At 35.9% G+C, this 26,641-nt stretch overlaps 1 protein-coding gene across 1 annotated transcript in view; it reads right to left on the bottom strand.

Moving 5' to 3' along the window:
• Bank1 (B cell scaffold protein with ankyrin repeats 1) overlaps positions 1–26,641 on the bottom strand; it is a 231,081-nt gene that overhangs the window by 183,386 nt on the left and 21,054 nt on the right. The window contains exons 3-4 of the mRNA XM_077803113.1: positions 16,757–16,911; positions 7,069–7,207 (exon numbers count right to left, since the gene is read on the bottom strand). Coding sequence (XP_077659239.1) covers positions 7,069–7,207; positions 16,757–16,911 — 294 coding nt within the window. The remainder of the gene's footprint in view (positions 1–7,068; positions 7,208–16,756; positions 16,912–26,641) is intronic.

Below are 26,641 nucleotides of genomic sequence, written 5' to 3'. Positions count from 1 at the left end.
CCTGATGCTCTGCTGTTAAGTGCATATATATTTGGGATTGTTCTGTCTTCTTGGAGATTGTACCTATATTGTAACATAATGGCCCTCTTTATTCATGATAATTATCCTTATTTGGAAGTCTCTTTGTCCGTAATCAACACAGTTGTCCAGCTTTTTTTGATTTGTGTTAATATGGCATATCTTTTTCCATCCCTTTATTTTTTTATTTAACTGTGTCTTATATTTAAAGTGAGTTTTCTTATGTAAACATATAGATGAGTCTTGCTTTTTTATTCACTCTGGCAGTCTGTCTTTTAATTGGTATACTTTGACCATTCACACTTCAGTAGTGAACACCAGGCTTTAGTCATAGTTGGGTTACTACTCAGTGTATTTGTAACATTCTTATTCACTAAATTTTTCTACTTTCCTCCTCCCAACTTCAACTTTTTCTGTTCTCTCAGTTTTATTTGAGAATTTTAGAAATCCCATTTTAAGTTTTAGTTATATCTTTAAATTTTTTAATGATTGTCCTAGAGTTTTGAATACATATCTAACAAACTTAGTTCCACCCTCAAATAATATAATGACACTTTATAGATGGTGCAGTTATCTTGTAAAAGAATATTCCCAATTATTTCCTCCCATTCCTTATAATATTACTGTTGATCAGTTCACTCATCCATATGCTGTAATCACATAATACATTGTTACTATTTTTAGTTCAGAGATATAACACCTTTCTACCCCTATGCACATTTATTTTTAAGTAAGTCATTAAAGTTAATGCTAAAGTACTTCTACCAATTTATGGGTTCAGTGAATTATACTCCAGGTAAGCAGATCTCAAAGGTCACTCTCTTGATACCACTCTTAGAGATTTTGGTTAAAAATCTCTTTGGGTTAAAAACACAGCACCCCAGATTATGATGCCTTAGTGTGCTGAGTACTTTGAATTGGAGGGGACTTGAAGGGCCTCAGAACTAAGGACTATCTGACCATCCTACCACCTCCCACCCCTTTTTCTTACTTGAAGAGAGTCACAAAACAGAATTTGCTTTTCCAAGGTAGTTCCAACAACTAGAATGTCTCCTTTCAAAAGCAAGCCTTAATACTTCAAAAGGTCACACTCTCGCTTCTCCTTTGGAGGCCCTCATTGCAGAGGTTCTTAGCCCACACCTGGAAGAGGGAATGTTCCACAGAGAGACCTAGAAGAATCTGGACACTCAGGCTTGGCTGGGTTGCCTTCCTCAGTTGGTTATCATCAGATATATCGTTGGTCCAATTACAGTTCTATACACTGTCCATTCCTCATTGAAACTAAACATAAAAATAGTTTTCTCTGGGTCTTTGGGTCTCCTTCTTTTTTTAAAATTTTATTTATTTATTTATTTTACGTGTAGATGGACACAACACAATGCCTTTATTTTTATGTGGTGCTGAGGTTCAAACCTGGGTCCCGCCCATGCCAGGCGAGCATTCTACCGCTGAGCCACAATCCCAGCCCTTGGGGTCTTCTTTCTGAGGCTTCAAGCATCGTATAAAACTTTGACTAGATGAATGTGCTATGCTATTCACATGTCAGTCTGTCTTTGTTTTGGACATGTCAACTATGGCCCCTTTGATGGGTAAGCAGAGATATAACAATTTTCTACCCCTATGTGACTTATTTCTCACATGGGTTCAAGGGTACTCCAATTTTAGTTTGCTCAGCTTTATTTTATAAAATGGGAGTGACATTGTCTACGCTCTCTGCTTGATGAGGCTGAAACCATTAGTATGATATTGCTTTTAAAACTTTGGTATTGAACAGGCACCTATGTATGACTGGCTCATGGTATGAAATGAAGTTCTTACTAGGGTTCAAAATATTTCAAAATCAGAGAATGTAAGATTCTGGCCTCTTCTGCTGAGGCATTTCCTGTCTATATTTCCACACAGACTCATATGAACATTTTGCATATTGTGGCATAGCAACAAGCACTTTGGAAGAAAATCTCTCATTAATTTCTATATACCAGTAGAAAGAACAACTTATAGAAATTTAATCAGGATAGCTAGTAAATAGTGATTTATTGATTGATTGATGACATATTTGTTATTTTACAATGTAGACAATATTACGATCTTATATATCTTCAGAGAGAAAGGAAAGTTAGTTTCCTACTTTTCTGATAAGCAATTTGAACTTCCTCATCTTTTTATCTTCTCTTTTTTATGTTAAATAGATATAATATTTTCACTTACTTATAGAGCATGGCATTATAATTCAATAGATGGATTCAATGTGTAATGATCAAATAAGAGTAATTATCTTTTCTATGAGAAATACATTATCATTTCTATGAGAAACCCTTCTCTAGTTATTTTGAAATATATAATTAATTTTGTGGACTTGAGCTGCCCTATTGTACTAAAGAACATCATAACTACTTTTTCTCACTTAGGTGCATTTGGTACCCATTATCTACCCTTTCTCCATCCCACCTCCTCCCCATCCTTCCTATCCTCTATTGACCTTTATTCTACTCTATATTGCTATGTGCTCAACTTTTTTACATTTTACAAATGAGCTATAACATGTGGTATGTGTCATTTTCACTTGTTTATTTCACTTAGCATAATGTTCTCCAGGTCTATTCTTGTTAAAAGGACAGGGTTTCAATTTTTCTAATGAATAAACAATATTTTATTGCATACATACATACAAATGTGCGCATGCGTACCCAAGTTGATTCCATATCCTGACTATACTGTGAACAGTGCTGTAGGAGCCATGTTAGTGTAGGTATCTCTTTGACATAATGATTTAACTTCCTTTGGAAATATACACAGTATTGGAATTGCTAGATCATGTAGTATTCTACCTTCAGTTTCTTGAAGAACCATTATTTTGTTTTCCATAATGGTTTTACAAAGTTTCATTCCCATGAATAGTAATGAGCTCCCATTTCTCCACATCCTTGCCAGCATTGGTCATCTTTTGTATTTTTGATAATAGACATTCCAACTAGGGTGAGATGACAAGTCATGGTTTGATTTGCATTTCCCTGATGACATAATGTTGAAAATTTTTCATATACTTATTGGTAACATCTTTTAAAAATTGCAAACTCATATCATCTCCTTCCCCCTGCCTCCGCTTCTTATTTGTGTCTGTGTGTGTGTGTGTGTGTGTGTGTGTGTGTATGTGTGTGGCCTGGGGATTGAACCCAGGGCTTCATGCATGCTAGGCATAGCACTCTACCACTGAGCCAAATCCCTAGCTCCATTTCTTCAGTTTTTAAAAGGATTAATTTTGTTGTTGTTTGAGTTCCTTACATATTCTAGATCTTATTCCCTTCTCAGATATATAGCTTAAAAATGCTTTCTCCATTCTTTAGGTTGTTTCTTTACTCTATTTGCTGTGCAGAAGCTTCCTAGGTTAATAAAATCCCATTTATCTAGTTTTGCTTTTGTTGCCTGTGTTTTGGGATCTTATCCAAATAATCTTTGCATATCCCAATTTCTTAAAGTATTTCCCTTATGGTTCCATCTGGTAATTTCATGATTTCAGGAACTTTGGCACATTTTACTTTTTACACTACTTTTAGCCATTAGGTACACTGTGCAAAAAAACTTAGGTCATGTGAATAATTTTATTTGACATCTTGATCTCTTACTTGGGAAATATTTAAGTACTTCTTAATTTACAATATTGACTTTTTCCTGCAATAATTTATTCTAACTAAATTTAATTTAAACTCTAAGAGTAATTAGTTAAAAATTATTGTTCATAAATCAGTTAAGAATATGATATAAGGCAAAGCACAGTGGAACACGCCTGTGTCTTGAGAGGCAGAGACAGGAGGATTACAAGTTCAAGATGAGCCTTAGCAATTCAATGAGGCTCTATGCAACTTAGTGAGAATCTGTCTCAAAAAAAAAAAAAATTAAAGGGCTAGGAATGTTGCTCAGTGGTTATGCACCCCTGGGTTCAATTGCCAGTCCCCACCCCCTAAAAAAGAATTAAAGAAGTAGGGGCTTCCCCCCAAAAAATAAAATACTTGGGAATCAACCTAACAAAAGAGGTGAAAGATTTATACAATGAAAATTACAGATCCCTAAAGAAAGATATAGAAGAAGACCTTAGAAGATGGAAAAATATACCCTGCTCATGGATAGGCAGAACCAACATCATCAAAATGGCGATATTACCAAAAGTTCTCTATAAGTTCAATGCAATGCCAATCAAAATCCCAACAGCATTTCTTGTAGAAATAGATAAAAGAATCATTAAATTCATATGGAATAATAAAAGACCCAGAATAGCAAAAACAATTCTAAGCAGGAAGTGTGAATCAGGCGGTATAGCGATACCAGACTTCAAACTATACTACACAGCAATAGTAACAAAAACAGCATGGTACTGGTACCAAAACAGGCGGGTGGACCAATGGTACAGAATAGAGGACACAGTAACCAACCCACAAAACTACAACTATCTTATATTTGATAAAGGGGCTAAAAGCATGCAATGGAGGAAGGATAGCATCTTCAACAAATGGTGCTGGGAAAACTGGAAATCCATTTGCATCAAAATGAAACTGAATCCCTATCTCTCGCCATGCACAAAAGTTAACTCAAAATGGATCAAGGAGCTTGATATTAAATCAGAGACATGGCATCTGATAGAAGAAAAAGTTGGTTATGATCTACATACTGTGGGATCAGGCTCCAAATTCCTCAATAGGACACCCATAGCGCAAGAGTTAACAAATAGAATCAACAAATGGGACTTACTCAAACTAAAAAGTTTTTTCTCAGTAAAAGAAACAATAAGAGAGATAAACAGGGAGCCTACATCCTGGGAACAAATCTTTACTCCACACACTTCAGATAGAGCCCTAATAACCAGAATATATAAAGAACTCAAAAAATTAGACAATAAGATAACAAATAACCCAATCAATAAATGGGCAAAGGACCTGAACAGACACTTCTCAGAGGAGGACATACAATCAATCAATAAGTACATGAAAAAATGCTCACCATCGCTAGCAGTCAGAGAAATGCAAATCAAAACTACCCTAAGATACCATCTCACTCCAGTAAGATTGGCAGCCATTAGGAAGTCAAACAACAATAAGTGCTGGAGAGGATGCGGGGAAAAGGGCACTCTTGTTCATTGCTGGTGGGACTGCAAATTGGTGCAGCCAATTTGGAAAGCAGTATGGAGATTTCTTGGAAAGCTGGGAATGGAACCACCATTTGACCCAGCTATTCCCCTTCTCGGTCTATTCCCTAAAGACCTAACAAGAGCATGCTACAGGGACACTGCTACATCGATGTTCATAGCAGCACAATTCACGATAGCAAGATTGTGGAATCAGCCTAGATGCCCTTCAATAGATGAATGGATAAAAAAAATGTGGCATCTATACACAATGGAGTATTACTCTGCATTAAAAAATGACAAAATCATAGAATTTGGAGGGAAATGGATGGCACTAGAGCAGATTATGCTAAGTGAAGCTAGTCAATCTTTAAAAAACAAATACCAAATGACTCCTTTGATATAAGGGGAGGAAACAAGGTCAGGGTAGGGAGGAAGAGCTTGAGAAGAAGATTTACATTAACAGGGGTGAGAGGTGGGAGGGAAAGGAAGTGAGAAGGGAAATCGCATGGAAATGGAAGGCGATCCTCAGGGTTATACAAAATGACATATAAGAGGAAAGGAGGGGTAAGACAGGATAATACAAATGGAAGAAATGATTTACAGTAGAAGGGGTAGAGAGAGAAAAGGGGAGGGGAGGGGAGGGGAGGGGAGGGGAGGGGGGATAGTAGAGAATAAGACAGACAGCAGAATACATCAGACACTGGAAAGGCAGTATGTCAATCAATGGAAGGGTAACTGATGTGATACAGCAAACTTTATACGGGGTAAAATTGGGAGTTCATAACCCACTTGAATCAAACTGTGAAATATGATGTATTAAGCACTATGTAATGTTTTGAACGACCAACAATAAAAAAAATTATTATAATAAAAAAAAAGAAGTAGGGGCTTTATGATAAGAAAGAAAGAAAAAAGGGTTCTTTCTAATCACACTTGTAAGTATATTTGTCCATGAAAAGAAGCAGTGTCTAAAATGTTTATGAAGTCCTAGTATAAAGTCCTTCCTTCTAATAATCCAACTCCAAACCAAGTTGTACAAGGAAATCCACAGAGAGGATACATTTTTGCCTAAAACACATAAAGGTCTGTAAATGCTCTATAAATGTTCCGTATAAAAGTGACATTCTAGAAGGGGAAAAAAGAGGAGCTTAAGATGTGTTTGACATACATTTTGTCTTTAAATATTTCTATCACAATTCCAAATTCATAAGGTGAAGCATATTTTCATTGCAAAATATTTTGTGACGTAATTTTACTCTTTGATTATAAAAGGATATAGTAAAATAAAAACAAGTAGTCTTAACAAAACATACAAAAATTATATATTAAATTTTTTATTTTAGTTACAATTGTTGTGGAAAGTATGGTTATTCTGTCTGGAATTTTATATCTAATACAATTAATCATGCTGTATGCAAAGCTGGGTAATCAAATGATTTTTAGCTTCATAAATGAAATAAAGAAATGATGGACAGATTATATGTAGAAACCATGATTAGAAAATACTGAAAAAGAATTATGCTTTCCAGAAAACCAAAAATATATTCAGAGACTTGCAGTGATAGGGGGTATGCAAAAAGGAAAAGAAAACAGAATATTTATTTTAATAAACCCAAATATTTGCTAATATAAGTGTTACAATAAAATAAATAATTTTTGTTCTAAATTTATTAGCTGATGTACATTCAAGTGCTCTCTGTTACTGGATGTCATTTTACTACATGGTACACAATCACATTTCTCATAATTTACACATTCTTACTTTTGCAAATCCAGATTAATAATAACAACCTTGGGTATGTGAAACTAAACACAGGAAACACCTGCAGAAAAATATTAGTTTCTGTAGGGAAGCAAAACCATTTATCATAAAGTTAATAAAAGGAACTCAAAGTGATGTTTTATATTTTTTAAAGCATAAAAATTCTTACCTAAAGCTTTCATATACCAGACTTTCTTATTCCAAAGAGCCGGCTGTGCTCTAATGTGCATATTGTTTGATGTAAATTCAACTTCCACAGTTTCAGCAATTACTTCATCTCTCAAAAGAATGAATATCTCACCAGGATTCTATAAAGTAAAAATATAACACAGTTCAGTTTACCTTAACAAAGAATCCATTACATTTATCAGTGATAAAGGTTATACTCTATCATTGAGCAAGTCTTCAATCCTATTTGTATTTCCAGTCATAGTCAGACATGAAATATGTAAATGTGATGTTCACTACCCTTTAAGTTTATCAGTTTGATATCTATCCAATACTCCTTTTTCCTCTCACCTCTTCCTACTGTGGCCTACTATCCTTGGGTAAAAGCATCTTTTCACAGACCAGCATGGGACTATCATTCAACTTTTAACCAAATCCCTTCAACTTTCTAGAACTTGGTTTCTTTATCTGTAAATGAGAAAGTCTTAAGTTTAAGTCTTAAGACCTCTTATCACTTACATGTAATGAAAATTTTTAATGTCTAGTAATTTTATTATATAGTAAGCATTCTCTGATTACTATTTATTTATATGAAGATCTGTGAAAATTTCTGAGTTGACCAAAGGTTATACATCCACAAGTTTTGAGATTTAATTAAGTTGGAAAAAGTACATTTATGTATATGAAGTTAAAGTGTTATTGAAAGATTTATTTTTGGACAAAAATATCCAGAAAATTACTAACAATGAGAAATACTGAAGTTAATACAGACAAAAGGTAAGAATAAAAATGTATCAAATGTCTGTTTTAAATCTCTTTTAATCATAACTGAAACTACACACACACACACACACACACACACACAACCAAAATGGTTACTTTTCTCTTTCAGGAAGAGAGCAACAAATATGTATAGTTGAGTTCTGGAGACTAATCTGTACTATTTCACTTCTCACTTCTAGATCCACACTTTTCTTCACACCATGCTAACCTTTTGAAAAAATAAAATATTCCTTTCATAATCATGAAATATCACAGATAATACCTTTCAAAGACTTTCTTCCAAGTCATACTAAATTTCAGCCCTACACTAAATAAAACAGAAACCTCATTTATGTACTCTTGTAAGTCATGTTTATCAAAAAGTCCTTGATTTCAAAATTCTTCTTATTTAAATGTTTCTCCCTAAGCATTAATCACACATCAGTGAAACTTACATCATAGTTGTAACAGTTTCTACAAATAGTATGTTGATGATACAAATAATGTCAGCTGACACACAAATACACTTCAGACATTTTTTACCAAAGTCTGCTCCCAATGTTTGTCTGTAGGATATTTCAAACTAAATTTCCCCTCACCAACTATACTGCACATGGAGAAAAGGGTCCATCTCAGAGCAAGGAGCACCATTCCATGATTCCACCTATTGCTCTTGCCCACATGGACACCAGGTCAGGTTGGGAATGTTAGCCTCCATTCTTCACATCTGCAACCTCCTTCCCTCAGGGACTCCCTTCTAGATAAGCCCTTAGTTTCTTCTGTTTTTCTTGTCACTTCACCTTAAATCTTAAGTCACATAATTACTCCCTATTTGGTGGGTCTGTTTTCTCAAGAATGCAGCTTCGAAGCTCTTCAGAGCTGTTTTCTATGCTTAAGTTGCTCCTTGTTTTAACTTTGCTCTTTTCAAAGCTGGTAAGTGCAGGTGGACCCGCCAAATGTTTTATTCACCCAACCAACTCATTCTCATTCCTGAGTATCCACACAGGCTACTTCTTATGCAACAGACTCCCTCCTTAATAGAGGGCAGGGCTCCGCCTTTTGACAATTTCCAGAGAAAAATTCTAAACAAAAGACAAGCATACTGACCTCTCCAAATGAAGGATTTACATCTTCATTTGTACCCAGGGCTGGCTTCATGGGCTTATGACCTATACAATCACAGGGCCCCACACTTAGAAGGCCCTGCCCTTGGCTGAATGTTCTGCTGTCACTCTCCTAAAATATTCAATAACTTGAACAAAGACCTTGCATTTTCATTTTGCTCTACAAATTAGGTAGCTCATCCTGTTTGTGTTATTTAGTTCCTTTTCTCCTCCTATTACCCTGTCTGTAGGTTCCTTTTCAAGGTCCAACTCGGGTTTTACCAGGTCTATGAAATTCTCCCTGTGATTTCAGCCCACAAGGAATTTTGGAGCATTCAAGGAACAATGATAAATGCCTGTAATCCCAGCCACTCTGGAGGCTGAGGCAGGAGGATTGCAAGTTCAAGTTTAGCCTGAGTAATTCAGTGAGACCCAGTCTCAAAATAAAAAATTAAAAAGGACTGGGAATGCACCTCAGTGCTCAGGATCCCTGGGTTCAATCCCCATTACCAACAACAACAAAAAAGAGGTGAAAGGATATTAGAGCATTTCGTGTTCATGCCCCGCATTGGGCCATTGCTAAATCCTAATCTCCAGTCTTTGTTCTTCATATCTATGTCATGGCTTCCCAGCTAGATCATAAATGTTCTGAGGGGGTTTTTATTTTCTCATACCATTGTATAATTTTGTAAGACTTAAACAGATTAGAGATATTTGGTATATATTTCTTTGAGATGGAATAAATCTGTAAAAACATGACATTTTAAAACTGTTCCTTACCACCCTAGTCCTCAGCTATATCTAATCCTTGTGTCTTTTATATGACAACAAGTCCCTGGAGGGAGGGCTTGACCTTGATTGCATGGGTACATTGAACTCATTGGAGGAAGTATTAGGACTTTCATATGACCTTTAAGTTAATTTTATCAGTTATGAAGTTGCTGTTTTGCTATTGTTCTTTCTGACACCTCTGCATGTGCCTTATTTGGGTCTGAGATTCAGAGAGAATGGGTGAAGTTTGGCTGCATGGGTCACAAACCTTGAATGTTACTCCAAGATAAGTGCAATGGGATATCTTAAGCTAGAGCTGTATAGGCTTCTGCAGTTGGGATGGATCTTGTCCGTGACAGCAGAGTAGAAATTGATTACGGCAATGGTTTCAAATTTGACTGCTAATGCTCACCTTCAGAATCACTTGGAAAACATTTTAAAACTCTCAGTGCACAGGATGTAACTGAATATTTATATCTAGATAAATCGCTGGAAGTAGGAAATGGGCGTTATTATTTTTAAAAACTTCCCCTTGAAGCTGGGCAAAGTGGTGCACGCCTGTAACACAAGCGGCTCCAGAGGCTGAGGCAGGAGGATTGCAAGTTCAAAGCCAGCCTCAGCAACTTAGCAAGGCCCTAAGCAACTCATTGAGAGTCTGTGTCTCAATAAAAAGTAGAAAGGGCTGGAGATGTGGCTCAGTGATTAAGTGCCCTCTGTGTTCTATCTTTCATACAACAACAACAAAAAACCCTCCCCTTGTATTCTCTAAAAGCCTTTCAGTAGTTTAAGAGCCATTTGATTAAAAGAAAGAGAAGTCCTTGACTACTGTAAATACTCCCCTCCCAAAAGGCAGCATGTCACAAAAGAGACGTTTTAGGCATTAACGTACATGTTCAGTCTGTTTTGCCTTTACAGTTCTTTTAAATTAAATCAAAGGATCAGGATTTAAGTTAGGGTTGGTTACCACAAATGGTTTTGTGATTTGCTGCCAGAATGAAGTGGGTGATGCTGATAGCTTTTGTATATTATTTTCAATTGAATCTGAGGCCAATGAGTGAACTGGAAGGGGATCTCTGAAACTCTTAAGGTCCTTGAGAGTCTCATTCTTCACTTGATCTTAGCCAAAAGGCTGAGAAGCGATAAGAGAGTCTCATTCTTTCCCAGGGTCTTCTGACCTTTCAACAGGTGTTAATTATGCAGTCTGTGATCTTCCCTGTGGGTTTAGAAACTCCTTATGGTTTCAGCCACAGAGGTGTGTCAGTGAACAGGTCCTCTAAATGGAGGCCTCCATTAGGGAAGATACCATGTTCTAGGATGCAGACAGAAAAACAATTTAATGAAATTAGTAGAGATAAAATGTTAAGAAAGCCACTTAAAGGGCTTTCTGTGATTGCGCTATGACTTTAAGAACTCAATTTGTTCAAGAAATCAATGAGTGACTGAATTGGTTTCAAAAAATGTTTTGGTTTTATCATCAGGATAGCCGAAGTGGGAGAATAAGATATTAAAGGAGCATCAGTGGATTCTACCAAAGGAAGTAAAAGATTTGGGGGCAGAAAAGCCAAGATGGCAATGGGCAGTTTCTTCTAAAAGGAAGGGAGAATGGCCTATTAAAGCGCTACTTACAGATCAGACAAGATAAAAAGATAAGCTCACCCTTGTCTCTCATTAGGATGGTGCCATTTCGGAAAAGATATAAGGGTCATGACCAAGTCTGTGATGGGAGTTCACCAAAATGATAAGAGAAGTGAAGCTTCAGGGAGCAAATGGCAGTACTTCTGGGGGGGGGTCCCCAACACAGCGAATCCCCCTTACAGCCCTGGGTAAAACTGTAAAAAGAAGTGACTGGGATCTCTTTAAAGACCAGGCAGCGCAAACAAGTGACTATAGGACATCTGGACTGATTCCTGAGAAGTTTCTGACAGGAGCACTGAACTCTTGATGCCGTGGTGGGAAAGTTTGAAGGTGATTCACTGATGACAAGAAGGTGATACATTTCCTACACTCAAGACAGGATTTAACTTTAGTTGAGCAGTATCATCAGATGGACGTTTTTAGACCAGAAAAACCCATTGTCATCAGACTGTTCTGTGCATTGTAGAATGTTCTATAGCATTCTAGTTGTACCCATTAGAAGCCAGTAGCAATTCCCCAACTTGTGACAACAAAAAAAGCTAAGTGAAGTGAGCCAGTCCCCCCAAAAAACAAATGCCGACTGCTTTCTCTGATATAAGGGGGGTGACTCAAAGTGGGGTAGGGAGGGAGAGCATGGGAGGAAAATTGCCTCTAGATAGGGAATAGGGGTGGGAGGGAAAAAGAGGGAGAAGGGGAATAGCTAGGATGATGGAAGGAGAGGGTCATCATTTTACAAAATACATGTATGAAGATGTGAATTTGGGTCAACATACCTTATATACAAACAGAGATATGATAAATGGTGGTATAAAGGTGTATTAAGAATTGTATGCAAAAAAAAATAAGAGAGCTCATATATAATGGCATAATTTGGTGTGAACATACTCTATATACTGGTACCAAAGCAGGCGGGTGGACCAATGGTACAGAATAGAGGACACAGTAACCAATCCACAAAACTACAACTATCTTATATTTGATAAAGGGGCTAAAAGCATGCAATGGAGGAAGGATAGCATCTTCAACAAATGGTGCTGGGAAAACTGGAAATCTATTTGCATCAAAATGAATCTGAATCCCTATCTCTCGCCATGCACAAAAGTTAACTCAAAATGGATCAAGGAGCAGAGACATGGCGTCTGATAGAAGAAAAAGTTGGTTATGATCTACATATTGTGGGGTCGGGCTCCAAATTCCTCAATAGGACACCCATAGCGCAAGAGTTAACAAATAGAATCAACAAATGGGACTTACTCAAACTAAAAAGTTTTTTCTCAGTAAAAGAAACAATAAGAGAGATAAACAGGGAGCCTACATCCTGGGAACAAATCTTTACTCCACACACTTCAGATAGAGCCCTAATATCCAGAGTATACAAAGAACTCAAAAAATTAGACAATAAGATAACAAATAACCCAATCAATAAATGGGCCAAGGACCTGAACAGACACTTCTCAGAGGAGGACATACAATCAATCAATAAGTACATGAAAAAATGCTCACCATCGCTAGCAGTCAGAGAAATGCAAATCAAAACCACCCTAAGATACCATCTCACTCCAGTAAGATTGGTAGCCATTAGGAAGTCAAACAACAACAAGTGCTGGAGAGGATTCGGGGAAAAGGGCACACTTGTTCATTGTTGGTGGGACTGAAAATTGGTGCAGCCAATTTGGAAAGCAGTATGGAGATTTCTTGGAAAGCTGGGAATGGAACCACCATTTGACCCAGCTATTCCCCTTCTCGGTCTATTCCCTAAAGACCTAATAAGAGCATGCTATAGGGACACTGCTACATCGATGTTCACAGCAGCACAATTCACCATAGCAAGATTGTGGAACCAACCTAGATGCCCTTCAATAGATGAATGGATAAAAAAAAAATGTGGCATTTATACACAATGGAGAATTACTCTGCATTAAAAAATGACAAAATCATAGAATTTGGAGGGAAATGGATGGCATTAGAGCAGATTATGCTAAGTGAAGCTAGTCAATCTTTAAAAAACAAATGCCAAATGACTCCTTTGATATAAGGGGAGTAACCAAGGACAGGGTAGGGACTAAGAGCTTGAGAAGAAGATTAACATTAAACAGGGATGAGAGGTGGGAGGGAAAGGGAGCGAGAAGGGAAATCGCATGGAAATGGAAGGTGATCCTCAGGGTTATACAAAATGACATATAAGAGGAAAGGAGGGGTAAGACAAGATGATACAAGTGGAAGAAATGATTTACAGTAGAGGGGGTAGAGAGAGAAAAGGGGAGGGGAGGGGAGGGGAGGGGAGGGGGGATAGTAGAGAATAGGATAGACAGCAGAATACATCAGACACTAGAAAGGCAATATGTCAATCAATGGAAGGGTAACTGATGTGATACAGCAATCTGTATACGGGGTAAAATTGGGAGTTCATAACCCACTTGAATCAAACTGTGAAATATGATGTATTAAGAACTATGTAATGTTTTGAATGACCAACAATAAAAAAATTGTGATGTGAATGGATAATTATGAATGTAATGCACTCCACTATTGTCATGTATGTAAGAAATAAATTTAAAAGAAAAGAAAAAAAAAAGCCTACAGACTTGCCACATGTCCCTTGGGTATAAGGAGGGCAAAATTACTCTTCAGTTGAGAATGGCTAGTCTGAGGGAATTTTCCTGAAATAATTATGGAATCCTGACTTTGGAATAAGAGCATAAATAAGAGGAGCTACCAAATAATGAGGTCCACTTGTGACTTAAATGTTGTTCCAAATGGAGAAGGCATCCCAAGTGGTTTTTTGATCAAGGAGATAGAATTGCAAGAATTGCATGAGAATTGTTTGAACAGTGGATGTATTTGGCAGACCTAGAACTCATTAGTTTTATATCACTCACGATCTGTTACCCTACAAAAGTCAAGAGAAATATGCTAGAAAAACAAATGTTCAGGCCAATAAACAAAGAAAACATTTTTTAAAAATAGTAAAATAGAACAAAGTGTGACAATTCTAGAGAAAGTTTAAAAAGAGGCCGAGTTAAAAAGATTTAAACCTAAATCTAAAATTTAAACTTAGGGAGCTCTCAAAGAGGCCAAGAATAACATACTTATGAATACTAGGGGCATATCTTCACTAGTGTGTGGAAAAAACATGGAGGAGACTGAAAAAAATTTTTTTTCTGCTGTTTTGAAAGATTTTTCAAAGGCTAGGAAAAATTTTAAACTCTGTGGAAAGGAAGAGCATTGGGGAAAGTAAAAAGGTACCTAGGGCTACAGCAGCAATATCAACCAGTACTTCAGTTAACAATCCACCAAAGCTGGTCTCCAGAACATGAGGGGACAGGGAGCAGAACTTCTCCAGGAGGCAAATCCATAGTGCAATTCCACAGCCAGAAACAGCAGTGGGAGGAAGTTAAACTCCCTTCCAACTCACAGTGAAGATTAGGCCCCTGGGGAGGATTCATGTTCAAGTCAGCATGCTGGAAACACAACTACAAAGGGAAATAAATAGGTTTTGAAGAACCTGGGTGTGAATGAGGCACATCTCACATAAAACTCGGTGACAGGCAGGAGCAGTATTTTAATTTTTTGGAGATTGGGAGGGCAATGAAACCTCAAGTATTGCTTCCTTGATGAAGAGAAATGGTCTTTATTCATCGACTAATTGGAAGACTTCTTAGAAATATTTGAAGTTCAAGGGTTAAGCTTTCAGACAATTGGCATAGACGGAGCATTATCCCAGCAAACCCCAAACATGGTTTTACTCAGTTGAGTGCAAATGGTCTTTTCTGTGGGGCTTGGCAACAGTCAAATGGATTCAGATTTTATCAAGATCTAGGTCCTTGTTGTATACAAGATTTTGCCTGGGATAATTGTTTTTGGTAAAAAAGGAATAGATTATTTTGAAATTTCAGGGGGTGGGCTCATGTTAAAATAACCTTGCATGACATTTAATACTTAGGATTTTTTAAAAAGTGGAGTACCAAAGAGACATTTGATATTGCATTTAACTTCAGAGGGTCTTAAAGAATGCCAATTAAAGAAGGGCCCATGACTCTGTTGAACAACCCCTGTTCTTACAGCGTTCTGCATTAGACACCTCTGCCTGAGGACTGTGAGTGAGGCTTGATTTTTGGACTTCACTTTCTTTGTGACTTTAGTAATAGGAGGATTTTACAGTGTTCAAATTTTACTTTTGCAGATATTTTTAAAAGCAGCAATTTAGACTTACTGCCTAACTCCTGGTGAATTATTTTTAGTCTCAGAGTTGTTTTTTTTTTTTTTTGCTTTAATTTCATCTACTTGAGAGTAGTTCACATTTCTCTTTTATTATAGTTCTTTTCTGCTTCTTCCATTATTTCCAACTCAATGGGAGCTAGTTTAGATTATTTTGCCTCATCTCCCTTCCTTAAGTTCCTGAGTCATTTTAAATGTGATGTAATTTCTCTTTGCCTGATTATCTGTGTCAGTTCCCTTAAACATGTATAGTTGAAATTCCTGGGGTCTCTAAAATAATGTTAAATCAGTTTTTGTTCCTCTAGAACTTATAGCAAAGTACCTTAAAACAGTAATTCTTCTTCTCAGGCCTGAATGTTGGGTGGAATTGAGGGAACTGAACTTCAACCAACTCCACAGGATGCTTAGCTTCCCTCACTGCAGGATCAGGAACCCACTCAAAGCCATTAGCAAGCCACTGCCCTCAGGTCCTGAGCATCCACCAGCTTCAGTCAGAAAGACTCTTTCCTGCAGCTCCTGTAAGCCTCCCCCAGGGTCTCTGGCTCTTTCCTCTCACAGACATTGTAAACTCTGAGGTCCAGCATTTTTCGTGTTGTCAGCAGATTACACAGCAGAGATTCAGTTCCAGCTCTACAAGTGGTTTATTTTCTTGGTTCATTCCAAGGAAGATTTAGGAGGAAGAAATGTCAGGAATATATTTTCATATAGGGATCTTTCCAGAAATCCTTCTCCAACCTTAGTCATTCCCTGGAGGACCACAACTTAGAGCTCTTACGGCATTTCTACTTAATAATGCTGCCCTTTCCTACACCTTTATGATGGACAATTTGATGTTTCTAAAGATAAGTATTTTCAAATTGGGTTCAAGGGTATGAAGAGTATGCTTCCCTTTGGGAAAAGAAAATCCAATTTTCTTTTAAGCAGCTTGATATGTGTTGTGTATGTTCATGTAAAGTTATATATCTACCTTTTTGTAAAATATCAAGTAACAATGGATAAAATTCAGCTTTCATATATTTTCCAATGTCCAACTAGTCAATAAGTATATGTCAAATGCCTTGTAATTCCAAGATATTGTTCAAGGTTCTGGGGACACAGTCATGAGCAAGGTAGACCAAAATGTTATAGCTTATAGTCTAGAGAAATGTGGTATTTATTAAAACAGCAGGCCACTTAAATTTTTAAGACACACTTACTGACCTCACATGGAATTTCAGCAGGGAGCACTACTGCCAGTGGCATGGTGCTTCTTGAAGTTTCTGATGAATCTTCTTCATCCTTTCTCTGACTTATTTCCCCAGAATGCATGACTCCTTTGTCGGCTGGAATGTTGACCTCAAGGTAGTCTTCAGAATCTAAAGAAATTTTTGCAAAAATAGATTATATTATTTCATCCATTATTATAAAGACTAATTGATGATCAATAAATTTCATGCATACGTGGGAAAACAAAACTGAGTTTAAGCCAGCTGAAATAATTAATCATATATCAATAATTAAAATAATGTTCTCAATTTAACTAATATTGCAACATTTATGACCAGAGTAGATCTACTATATATTAAATGCTCATCTACTAGTTGTGTTTTAAAAAGACTTCAATTACTATTGAAGTAAAGCAATAAATCCAAAAAGCATTAGATAATTTCTTGTTTCATGATTGTAATAAAAATCATTTTATTTTAAATTAGAAAATTTAAATCAGAACAATTATTAAACTTTAATTATATTTCTAATTTAATAAGCAAAACTAATACTTCAATAAAATTTAGTTTAATATTGAAATACTAGTGTTCATCAAAATGTTAATCTGTTCTACGAAAATAAGTGTTCTATATACAAAAATTTTTTTTAATGTATATTTCTAAGGATACTGAATACACTAAAAGTGAATTTAGTAGAGTAGTTATTGTTTTAACATTTAATAATTTTACTTTTAGTGTCAATCATTAAAACATTGTTCTCTGTTGAAAAAATATGTAGCAAGTAATGAGACAATTTTTAAAAATTTGTTTAAAATGTTTCTTTGGGGCATAGAATTAACTTGTCTAAAATCAAGACACTCAAAGTGCAACTCTCTTCATTGCAACATGTGTAAACTCTTAGGCCCACCCAAAAGTATCCTTCAAATTCCCAAACAAGAAAACCGTAAAAGGAAAAGCAGGGATCCGTTTCTGACCCATAAAACTGGCCTGAGGAATAAGAATGCTTTGGTTTTCCACAAGCCCACTTTGAACTCACAGGTAGGCCCTGGTGAGTTCCTACCAAACATCAGTATCTTCTCAGTACCAGACAAAGACATGTGATGGATAGAGTCAAGACCACTCTGCAAAAACAGGATTACCCAGATCACACAAAGGCCAGACAGACATCTGGCTGCTGCATCTTTACCAATGACAACTTTAGCTTCTTTTCATTTCTGCTGTTTTCTAGATAGGGTGAGCTTCTCTGCCCAGTTTGCCTGGGATTTTTCTGGCATAGGTGATAAAAATACCATGTCCCAGAAATCCTTTCTGTCCCAAGAAAACTGGAACAGTTGACCCTCCTTGTAAATAGAGTCATTATTATATCAAATCATAAAATTACCCCACTTCTTGAGAGCAAGAAAACTATAGTGAAGCCCTTTTTTTCTTGACAACCTCCCTCAAATCACATAACACCAGCCTAAATCCTATAATCTTTTGTAATACTCCTTCACTGAGACATCCTGTGGTTCCCCATAGAGTGTCTTTTCTTTGTTGCAACAAGCAAAACTCCAAACAGTTCAAGTTCAAGTATGTTCTCGGTGGTCCTTGACTAAAGAGCATTGGCAATGTAAGGGAAGAAGAGTCAAAGTCAATAAGTCAGACAGAGCTAGACAAAAGTCTAGCTTATTGTATCTAAATGAGTAAAACATGCCAGTTCTCTACAGGTAAGTTATCAAGAAAAGCAAAGCATCATAAAAGACAATTGCTTGATATATCTGTCTCCTCGCTTCATCTAAGAAGGAAAGTCATTAGTTGTTGTTTTGCATTGTTTTATTTCTGTTTTGTGATAGTTGCAGAATTAAGACACGAAAGCACCTGCGATTCTCAGATTTTTCCCAATACAGGTGTTGTTTAAAAAGAAATGAAAATCAGCCTTTAGTGCTTTAACAGTTTAAAATGTTTTAAGAATTCTCATTCTCTCTCTCTTCTGCACATATTCTCACACACCCAAATCATAACGGTGGACAGTTATATAAAACTAGCTTAATGATTTTGTGAATTGATAAAAGAACTAGGAACTTGATTTAATATTCCTTAAAGCAAAAAGAGGTAAGTCATTCAATGTGGCAGTATCTAAGATTTTGTGCAAGACCTCTGCAATATAAGGTTAAGAAGAGCAATTTTATTTACCCTGGGGACATAATTATGGATGTATAAAAAGATTTGTCTCTATGAATGTTCACAGAAGCACTGTTTATAATGCAGAAAATTGGAAGCAATCTAAGCAATAAGAGAACAGATAAAAATATTCTATGTGATAAAAGATGTTACTAGTAAAAATTCCATCAGAGAATATTTACCATCTAAGAGCAAGTTTATAACTCAGAAAAGGTCAAGTTAAAATATTGTCTATTTAATAGGTTTCTGCTTTAATAAAATAAGTGTATACAGAACTATGTGGTAAAAATTCAAGACATAATCTTGAATAAATAAGAAAAGACTAGCCATATATATATACCCAAAATATCTAAAGTAGTTATTTCTAGCCTGTGGGGTGTAAGTAACTTTATTATACACATGTATATAAAATATTCATAGTATAGTACACATAAGATCTATGCTGACTTTTTTCATAATAAAAATGTACATATATATATATATATATATTATATATATATTTCAACTGGAGAAAGAATTTATTGAGTTTGCAGACTAAATACCTGTATCTATACCTTATATGACATGTGAATGAAATAAGAGTAAAAATTACTTTAAAAATAATAAATATATTAGTACACTGAAAATTGATAAATGGTATCATTATATAAGAACAAATTTAAAAGAGTCCCTGAAAGAGCAAAGTAAATCTGGAACTAGATGAGCAGAGGTACCAGAGCAGAAATAATAGCTTAAAATAGAACTGTAAAATGCAATTTCAAATATAATATTAAGTTTTTAAAACTAATTTCCAAAATTAAAGGATACTAAACTCAAAATTCAAGAGAAGAAATGGTTCTTGAGACAAAGTTCAAGGTAATAAGTTAAAATCTCATTTACAACAACCAGGATAATTGAAATTTCCTAACTGTTCCGACTACTGAGCAAGAAGCAATTTGCTTTTGCCCTAAGAATAAAACTCTAGACTCTAAACACTACAAGCTGGACTAGGACTGGCTAAAGCAGCAGAATTGAGATTGATGTAATTCTCAACATTGTCAAAGTCATCAGGGAAAGGAAAAATGATAAAATGTGACTTCAGCGCTTTTTAATGGGTTAAATTCCTAAGCACTGGCTCTGGAGTGTGTGGATATCTTGACCAGGACACTCACAGGAGGAGCCATATGAAAACTGACACAATGAACTGATGGTGATTTTCTATTAAAAATATAAACTGTCATCCAAGACAGTCACTCTTTTTAACAACAATCTATCACATGAAAGAGACATATGAAAATCAACAAAGAGAAAAAAACATTGAAAAAAAATTATTTAGTCAAACAACTCAGAAAAAAATGTAACAGCTATTGTGTTAGTCAGCTTTCCGTTACTGTGACACAATATTCTGAGATATATAAGGAGGACAGATTCATTTTGGATCAGGGTTTCAGAGATTTCAGTTCACAGCCACTTAGCTCTGTGAGCCTGTGGTGACTCAGAACATCATGGCAGGGGGACTGATCAACTTACAGCAACCAAAAACCAAAAAGACAGGGAAAGGGGTGGGGTCCCCATATCCCCTTTGAAGGCACAGCCCAATGACCTTACACTACACTCCACCTCATCAAGGTTCCACTACCTCCCAGCAGTGATATGGGCTGGTGACCACGCTTTTAAAACAAGAGCCTTTGAAGGATATTCCAGATCCAAACTATAACAGCTAAGAAGGAACAGGTTACAGTGATAAAGTAGGAGGAGAATAATAAGAAGGAAGAAAGTAGGAAAGGGTGTGTGTTTGGGGCATGGGTGAGTGGAGGCACTAAATTGGAATCTACCTGCATGGATTCACTACCTAACCCCTAACCCGCATGGTATTCAGTGCACAGTTATCAGTAAAACATGGGAGTCTGGTCTCAGTTCTGAGCCAGCTGACTCATCCACCTTCTTCCAGTCTCATTACAAACATTTCTTTTTGTGTCATGACCCAAAAAATGTATAGGAAACACTACTTTGCAGATAGTATATGAAATAAATCACATTATCACAAATAATCCGTATGTTAAGGTGATCTAAGCAATACTAAATAATGATATCAGAAACAAAGGTGAATCTTCTCTTTTCAACTGAATATTAGAGGTGGGGAAGCTACCTGAATTTTTCTCATTTTCTTAATAAATATAATTGCATTGTAAACTTATTAAAAATGCAAAACATTAGAAAACAGGCACAAGAAAATAAAATTTCCCTTATGGATTAAAACACACAGTATGTCTTTAATTTTTAAAGCTACCCCTATTGCCTTTTGAAACACAGCTTTTTTAATGCTACCTATTTTTTCTAAAGTGTCATTTTTAGTGTGGATTTTTAATATTTTATGCTTAATTCTTTGCCAACTAATTAAACCCATGTGGAAGTAAAGAGAGATTTTTCTGAAAATTGACAAAAACTCAGGAATTTTGGGAAAAGAAGTGGATTCTCTTATTTTTATCATATGTAGGCTTATTTTGTTATTTGATTTTAAAAAATAAGTCATTCTTTAATGTACAATGACTGAAAGTCTAACAGTTGTTAACAGGAAAATAAAATGTTCCATTTTCTTCACAAATTAATATGAGTGTGTTTTGGGGAGGGTTGGGGACTGGGGGAAGAATCACTTAAGAAAAAAAAATATGCCTACTGCTAAGAAAACAAAAACAAAAGAACACTTGTCTTGACTTTGAGAAAAGTACCCAGCACTAAGCTTCAATTTCCTCAGTTATGTGGTCTAATATATAGTATCTTCCTTGTTGGATTATTTTGATTATAGGTGGTCCCCAAATTATTGTTCAACTTATGCTCTTTCAATTTTATGGTATGCATTCATTGTAAACTGTCATTTTCGATTTTGATCTCTTCCTGGGCTTAGCAACATACCATAAAATACTTTGAAAATTCTGGATAGTGGCATCGAATGGCAGTTCCCATTCAGACACAGGGTCACTTGACTGATATTCTTATGTATACTGTGTAACAAGTATATTTGGTTATAAAACAGGTTCTGTGTTAAACTCAAGTGTGGACTAATATATGTGTTCTGAGCATGTTTAAGGTGAACCAGGCTAAGTTATGATGTTGAGTAGGTTAACATATTAAATGCATTTTCAATTTACATTTTCCACTCATATGTTTGTCAAATTTAATGCCCTTGAAAGTCAAGGAGCATTTGTTATATCAATTAATACATCTATTGTGCAGGATGAAAGGTAGGGATGAAGTTTCATTCTTCTATATATGGATCTCCAGTTTTCCTAGCACCAATTGTTGAAAAAGATATCTTTTCTTCAATGTGTTTTTGGCACCTTTATCTATTACCAGATAAAAATAATTATGTGGGCTTGTGCCTCTGTCTTCTATTATATTCCATTGCTCATCAGGTCTGTTCTGGTGGCAGTACCATGCTGTATTTATTACTGTAGCTCTGTAGTATAATTTCAGGCCTGGATTGTGATGCCTCCATCACCACTCTTTTTTTGCTCAGGATTGCTTTGGCTATTCTGGTATCTTATTTTTCCAAATGACTTTTTGAATTGCTTTTCCTAGTTCTGTGAAGAATATTGTTGGCATATTGATGAGGATTGCATCAAATCTGTATAATGCTTTTGGTAGTATGGCCATTTTATCTATATTAAATCTGCCTATCCAAGTACATGGGAGATCTTTCCATCTTCTAAGGTCTTCTTCAATTTCTTTCTTCAGTGTTTATAGTTTTCATTGCGTAAGTCCTTCACCTCCTTTGTTAGATTAATTCCCAAGTACTTTGTTGTTGTTGTTGAGGTTAAGGTCAATGGGATAGTTTTCCTAATTTCTTTTTTTATAATATTCATTACTGGAATAGCAAAAAGGAATTCACTGATGTATGTCAATCTTATATCTTTCTACTCACTACATTTGTTTACCAAATGTTTACCAGCTTTAGAAGTCTTCTGGGGGAAGTTTTCTGGGTCTTTTAAATATAGAATCATGTCATCAGCAAACAGAGATAAATTGAGCTCCTCTTTTCTTATTGGTATCCCTTCAATTTCCTTTTCATGCCTGTTGCTCTGGATAGAGTTTCCAGGACTATATTGAATAGGAGTAGTGGGAGTGGGCATCTTGTCTTGTTCCTGTTTTTAGAAGAAATGCTTTACTGTTTCTCCACTCAGTATGATGTTGGCCTTGGGCTTTTCATATAGTCTTGACAATGTTGAGGTCAGTCCCTTTTATCACTAGTTTTTGTGCTGTTTTAAACATATGTGGTTTGTCAAGTGCTTTTTCTACATCTTTGATATAATTATGTGATTCTTGTTCTTAACTCTATTGGATCAAAAACCAGATACTCTGCAACTGCTAGAAGAAAATGTAGGCTCAACACGCCAACATGTTGACACAGGAACCATCTTCCTTAATGAGACTCCTACTAAAGCACAAGAAATAAAACTGAAAATGGATAACTGGGATGGCATCAAATTAAAAAGCTTCTGCACAGTCAACAATTAAGAGCATGAAAAGAGAGCCTACAGAATGGGAGAAGATCTTTTCCACCTGCTCCTCAAATAGGACATCAATATCCAGAATCTAAAAATACTCAATAATTGGGCAAAAGAACTATATAGAGACTCCTTGAAAGGAAAAAAAATCAAATGGCCAACAAATATAGGAAAATAAAATGTTCAACATCTCTAGTAATTAAGGAAATTAAAATCAAAACTACATTGAGATTTCGTCTCACTCCAGAATGCCAATTATCAAGAATAGAAATAACAATAAGTGTTGGTGAGGATGTGGGGAAAAGGTACACTCATACCTTGCTGGTGGAACTGCAAATTAATGCAACACTCTGTAAAGCAGAATGGAGATTTCTCAAAAAATTGGGACTGGAATCACCATATCCAAAAGAATTAAAATCAGCGTACTGCAGTGATGCAGCTACATCAATGTTTATAGCAGTACAATTCACAATAGCCAAGCTATGGGAACAATCTAGGTGCCTTTAAGCTGATGAATGGGTAAAGAGAATGTGGTATATATATATATATATATATATATATATATATATATATATATATATATAATGGAATATTACTCAGTCAAAAAGAAGAATAACATTATGTCATTTGCCAGTAAATGGATTTAATTGGAGACTGTCATACTAAAAGAAATAAGCTAGCCCCAAACAGCAAAGGTTGAAGGTTTTCTCTGATATACCTAAGGTAGTCCAAAATGAGGAGAGAGAGAGAGAGAGAGAGAGAGAGAGAGAGAGAGAGAGAGAGAGAAGAATAAAAGCAGGAAAGCAGGAGGTGGGATTCTATCAAAATAGGAGAAAGATCATTGCAGTAGATGAACAGGAATAAAGGGAAGGGAGGAGACTGGGATAAAGCAAGACAGTGGAATGAATCTGACCTAACTTTCCTATATACATATATGAATACACCACAGGGAATCTTACCATCATGTATGTCAACAAGACACTAATTTAACAAGACTATAAGTAAACATCAGAAAGACTATAGAGGGAAGGGAACAGGGGGAAGAAGGAGGGGAGGGAAAGAGAAAATACTGGGGACTGAAGTAGAACAAATTATAGTCCATGCCTTTATATTGATGTCAAAATGAATCCTAATGTTACATATAAGTAAAAAGAACCCATAAAAAGAAAAAAACACTAATAATACTAATATTGTGCTGTTTAGAGGATATCCAACATCAATTTCACTCTTTTATATCTGATATCAAAATTATTAAAACAATGGGTTTTATTTCAAAATATTCTAAAAAAGTCTTTTTCATTTTGTATCTCTATAAAATTCTATAAAAACAATTCTCCTGATTGTTCCTGAACAGTACTGATCTTAGCATGCTTTTCTGATGCTTTAAGGTCCTATCAAAGGCCACAACACACTCCCCATCCCTCAGGTAAGCACATAGCTCTGTCTCGAAAAGTAAACTTATGTCCTGAAGAAAGAAATGTAAATTGTACCAACTATTGGTCTAGGCACGAGCATTCTTTTTACTTTTTATTATTTTGTGGTACTGGGGATTGGACCCACAGACACTGTACCACCAAGCTACCTCCACAGCCTGGCCTTGAACTTCTGACCCTCCTTGAATCAGTGGGTGGGATTGCAAGGTGGGCCACCGTGTCCAGCCACACTGGCATTCCTAAACATCCTTTGCTTATGCAGTTTATACGGGGGACACAGAATCATTCATATTTTATTTAAGCCAACCTCCAAAGCAGTAATAATCATTACGGCAATAAAACTTCTTACCTACTAAATAAATATAGACAAACATATTCGGTATAGAATAGCAAACATTAGCTTTCCAGGTAAGGTGATGAATCGACATTGTTTTAAACTACACTCACTCGACCAGTTAAAGTTCTATAAAATGTTAGCATGAATAGAGAGTTATTCTTCACTCTTGGTACTTTTGCCTGCTAGTTTGGGTTTCTATCAGGCAGTGACAGTTCCAAAGCAAAGGCAAGGTGTGTGTGAGGAGTCGCTGGCTTCGGTAGTCTCCATTTCCCTTTCTTTTCTGCATTTCCTTACTGTTCTGTTTACTGTGGTTTCTCTTTTGGCTGATGCTTCCCCTCTCCTTTTACCTTATAACCAGTAAAGAACTCACATGAAGGCACCTTTCCTTACCCAGCCCATAATAATTAAAGTTGCCACACAGAAATGTTAGAATATTGTGCGATTCAAGACTGTGATCCATGAAAACTGCAGTATTCAGGCTTCCACCCCAGACAAACTGAGGCAGGATCTGCATTTTCAAAGGATCCTCAGAGATTTGAACATATATAGATGTTGGAGAAGCAGTGTGTACTTACTATATTTACACTTCAGTGTGATATCTTTCCATAACATTAACATAACATTATCATTAACGGAAATTATATATTTACCTGTTTCCTTATTTCCTGTCCATCTTATTTAAAATGCAAGCTTTTGAGGTTAGGGACTTTGTGTGTTTTCTTTTGTTTTTCCATCTCTATATCTCCAGTGCATACAATAGTGCCTGTCACATCCTAGAGGCTTAAACAAATAAAAGTATTTGTTTCCTAGTTTAATAATTAAATAAATTTATATGTAGCTAATATGGGGAGGGGGAGTAGAGAGGGAAGATGGCTTATATCTCAAAGTCAGTAATTTATTCTATGTACCACATTCATTGTCTGACTGTCTTAATGAAGTACAACTTTACTTCAATCCATATAACCCTAAAAACAGGAAGTGAGCAAAGGTAGAAAAAGCCATCATAGCTGTGACAGGGCTAAGCATGCTAGTTGATGTCCTACATGTTTTCATTTTGAACTCTTTTTGTGAGTTGCTAAAGTGGTCCGGTATTAGCATTACCATGTTCTTAGCAGTCAGCATCTCTTGCAACTGGTTACACATATGAAGCACTGAGCTAAGGCACCCAGTTAATGAAACAAACCAAAGTATATTCTCTCAAGAACGTTCAATACCTATCAGTAACAATCCCTTTCGGTAGCTTCCCCACAATGAAATATAGTCAAGATCTTTCGAATAGCCTTTCAAACAAAAAGTGAGCATCAGGCTTTGAATTATTCTCTTTAATGAATACTATAAAGTTTGTATTCATTTTGGTTGCAATTTTTTTAAATTGAGGTTACAGAAAAAAACTTTGGGTATGTACTGATCATTCTAACTCTCAGTCTTAAATTATACATGGGCCATGTAATTTATGAAGAGAGCAA

This window comes from Urocitellus parryii, chromosome 10 (assembly GCF_045843805.1).
Source record: "Urocitellus parryii isolate mUroPar1 chromosome 10, mUroPar1.hap1, whole genome shotgun sequence".
In the NCBI taxonomy this organism is placed as follows: domain Eukaryota; kingdom Metazoa; phylum Chordata; class Mammalia; order Rodentia; family Sciuridae; genus Urocitellus; species Urocitellus parryii.
This window is presented reverse-complemented; position numbering and strand designations above follow the sequence as displayed.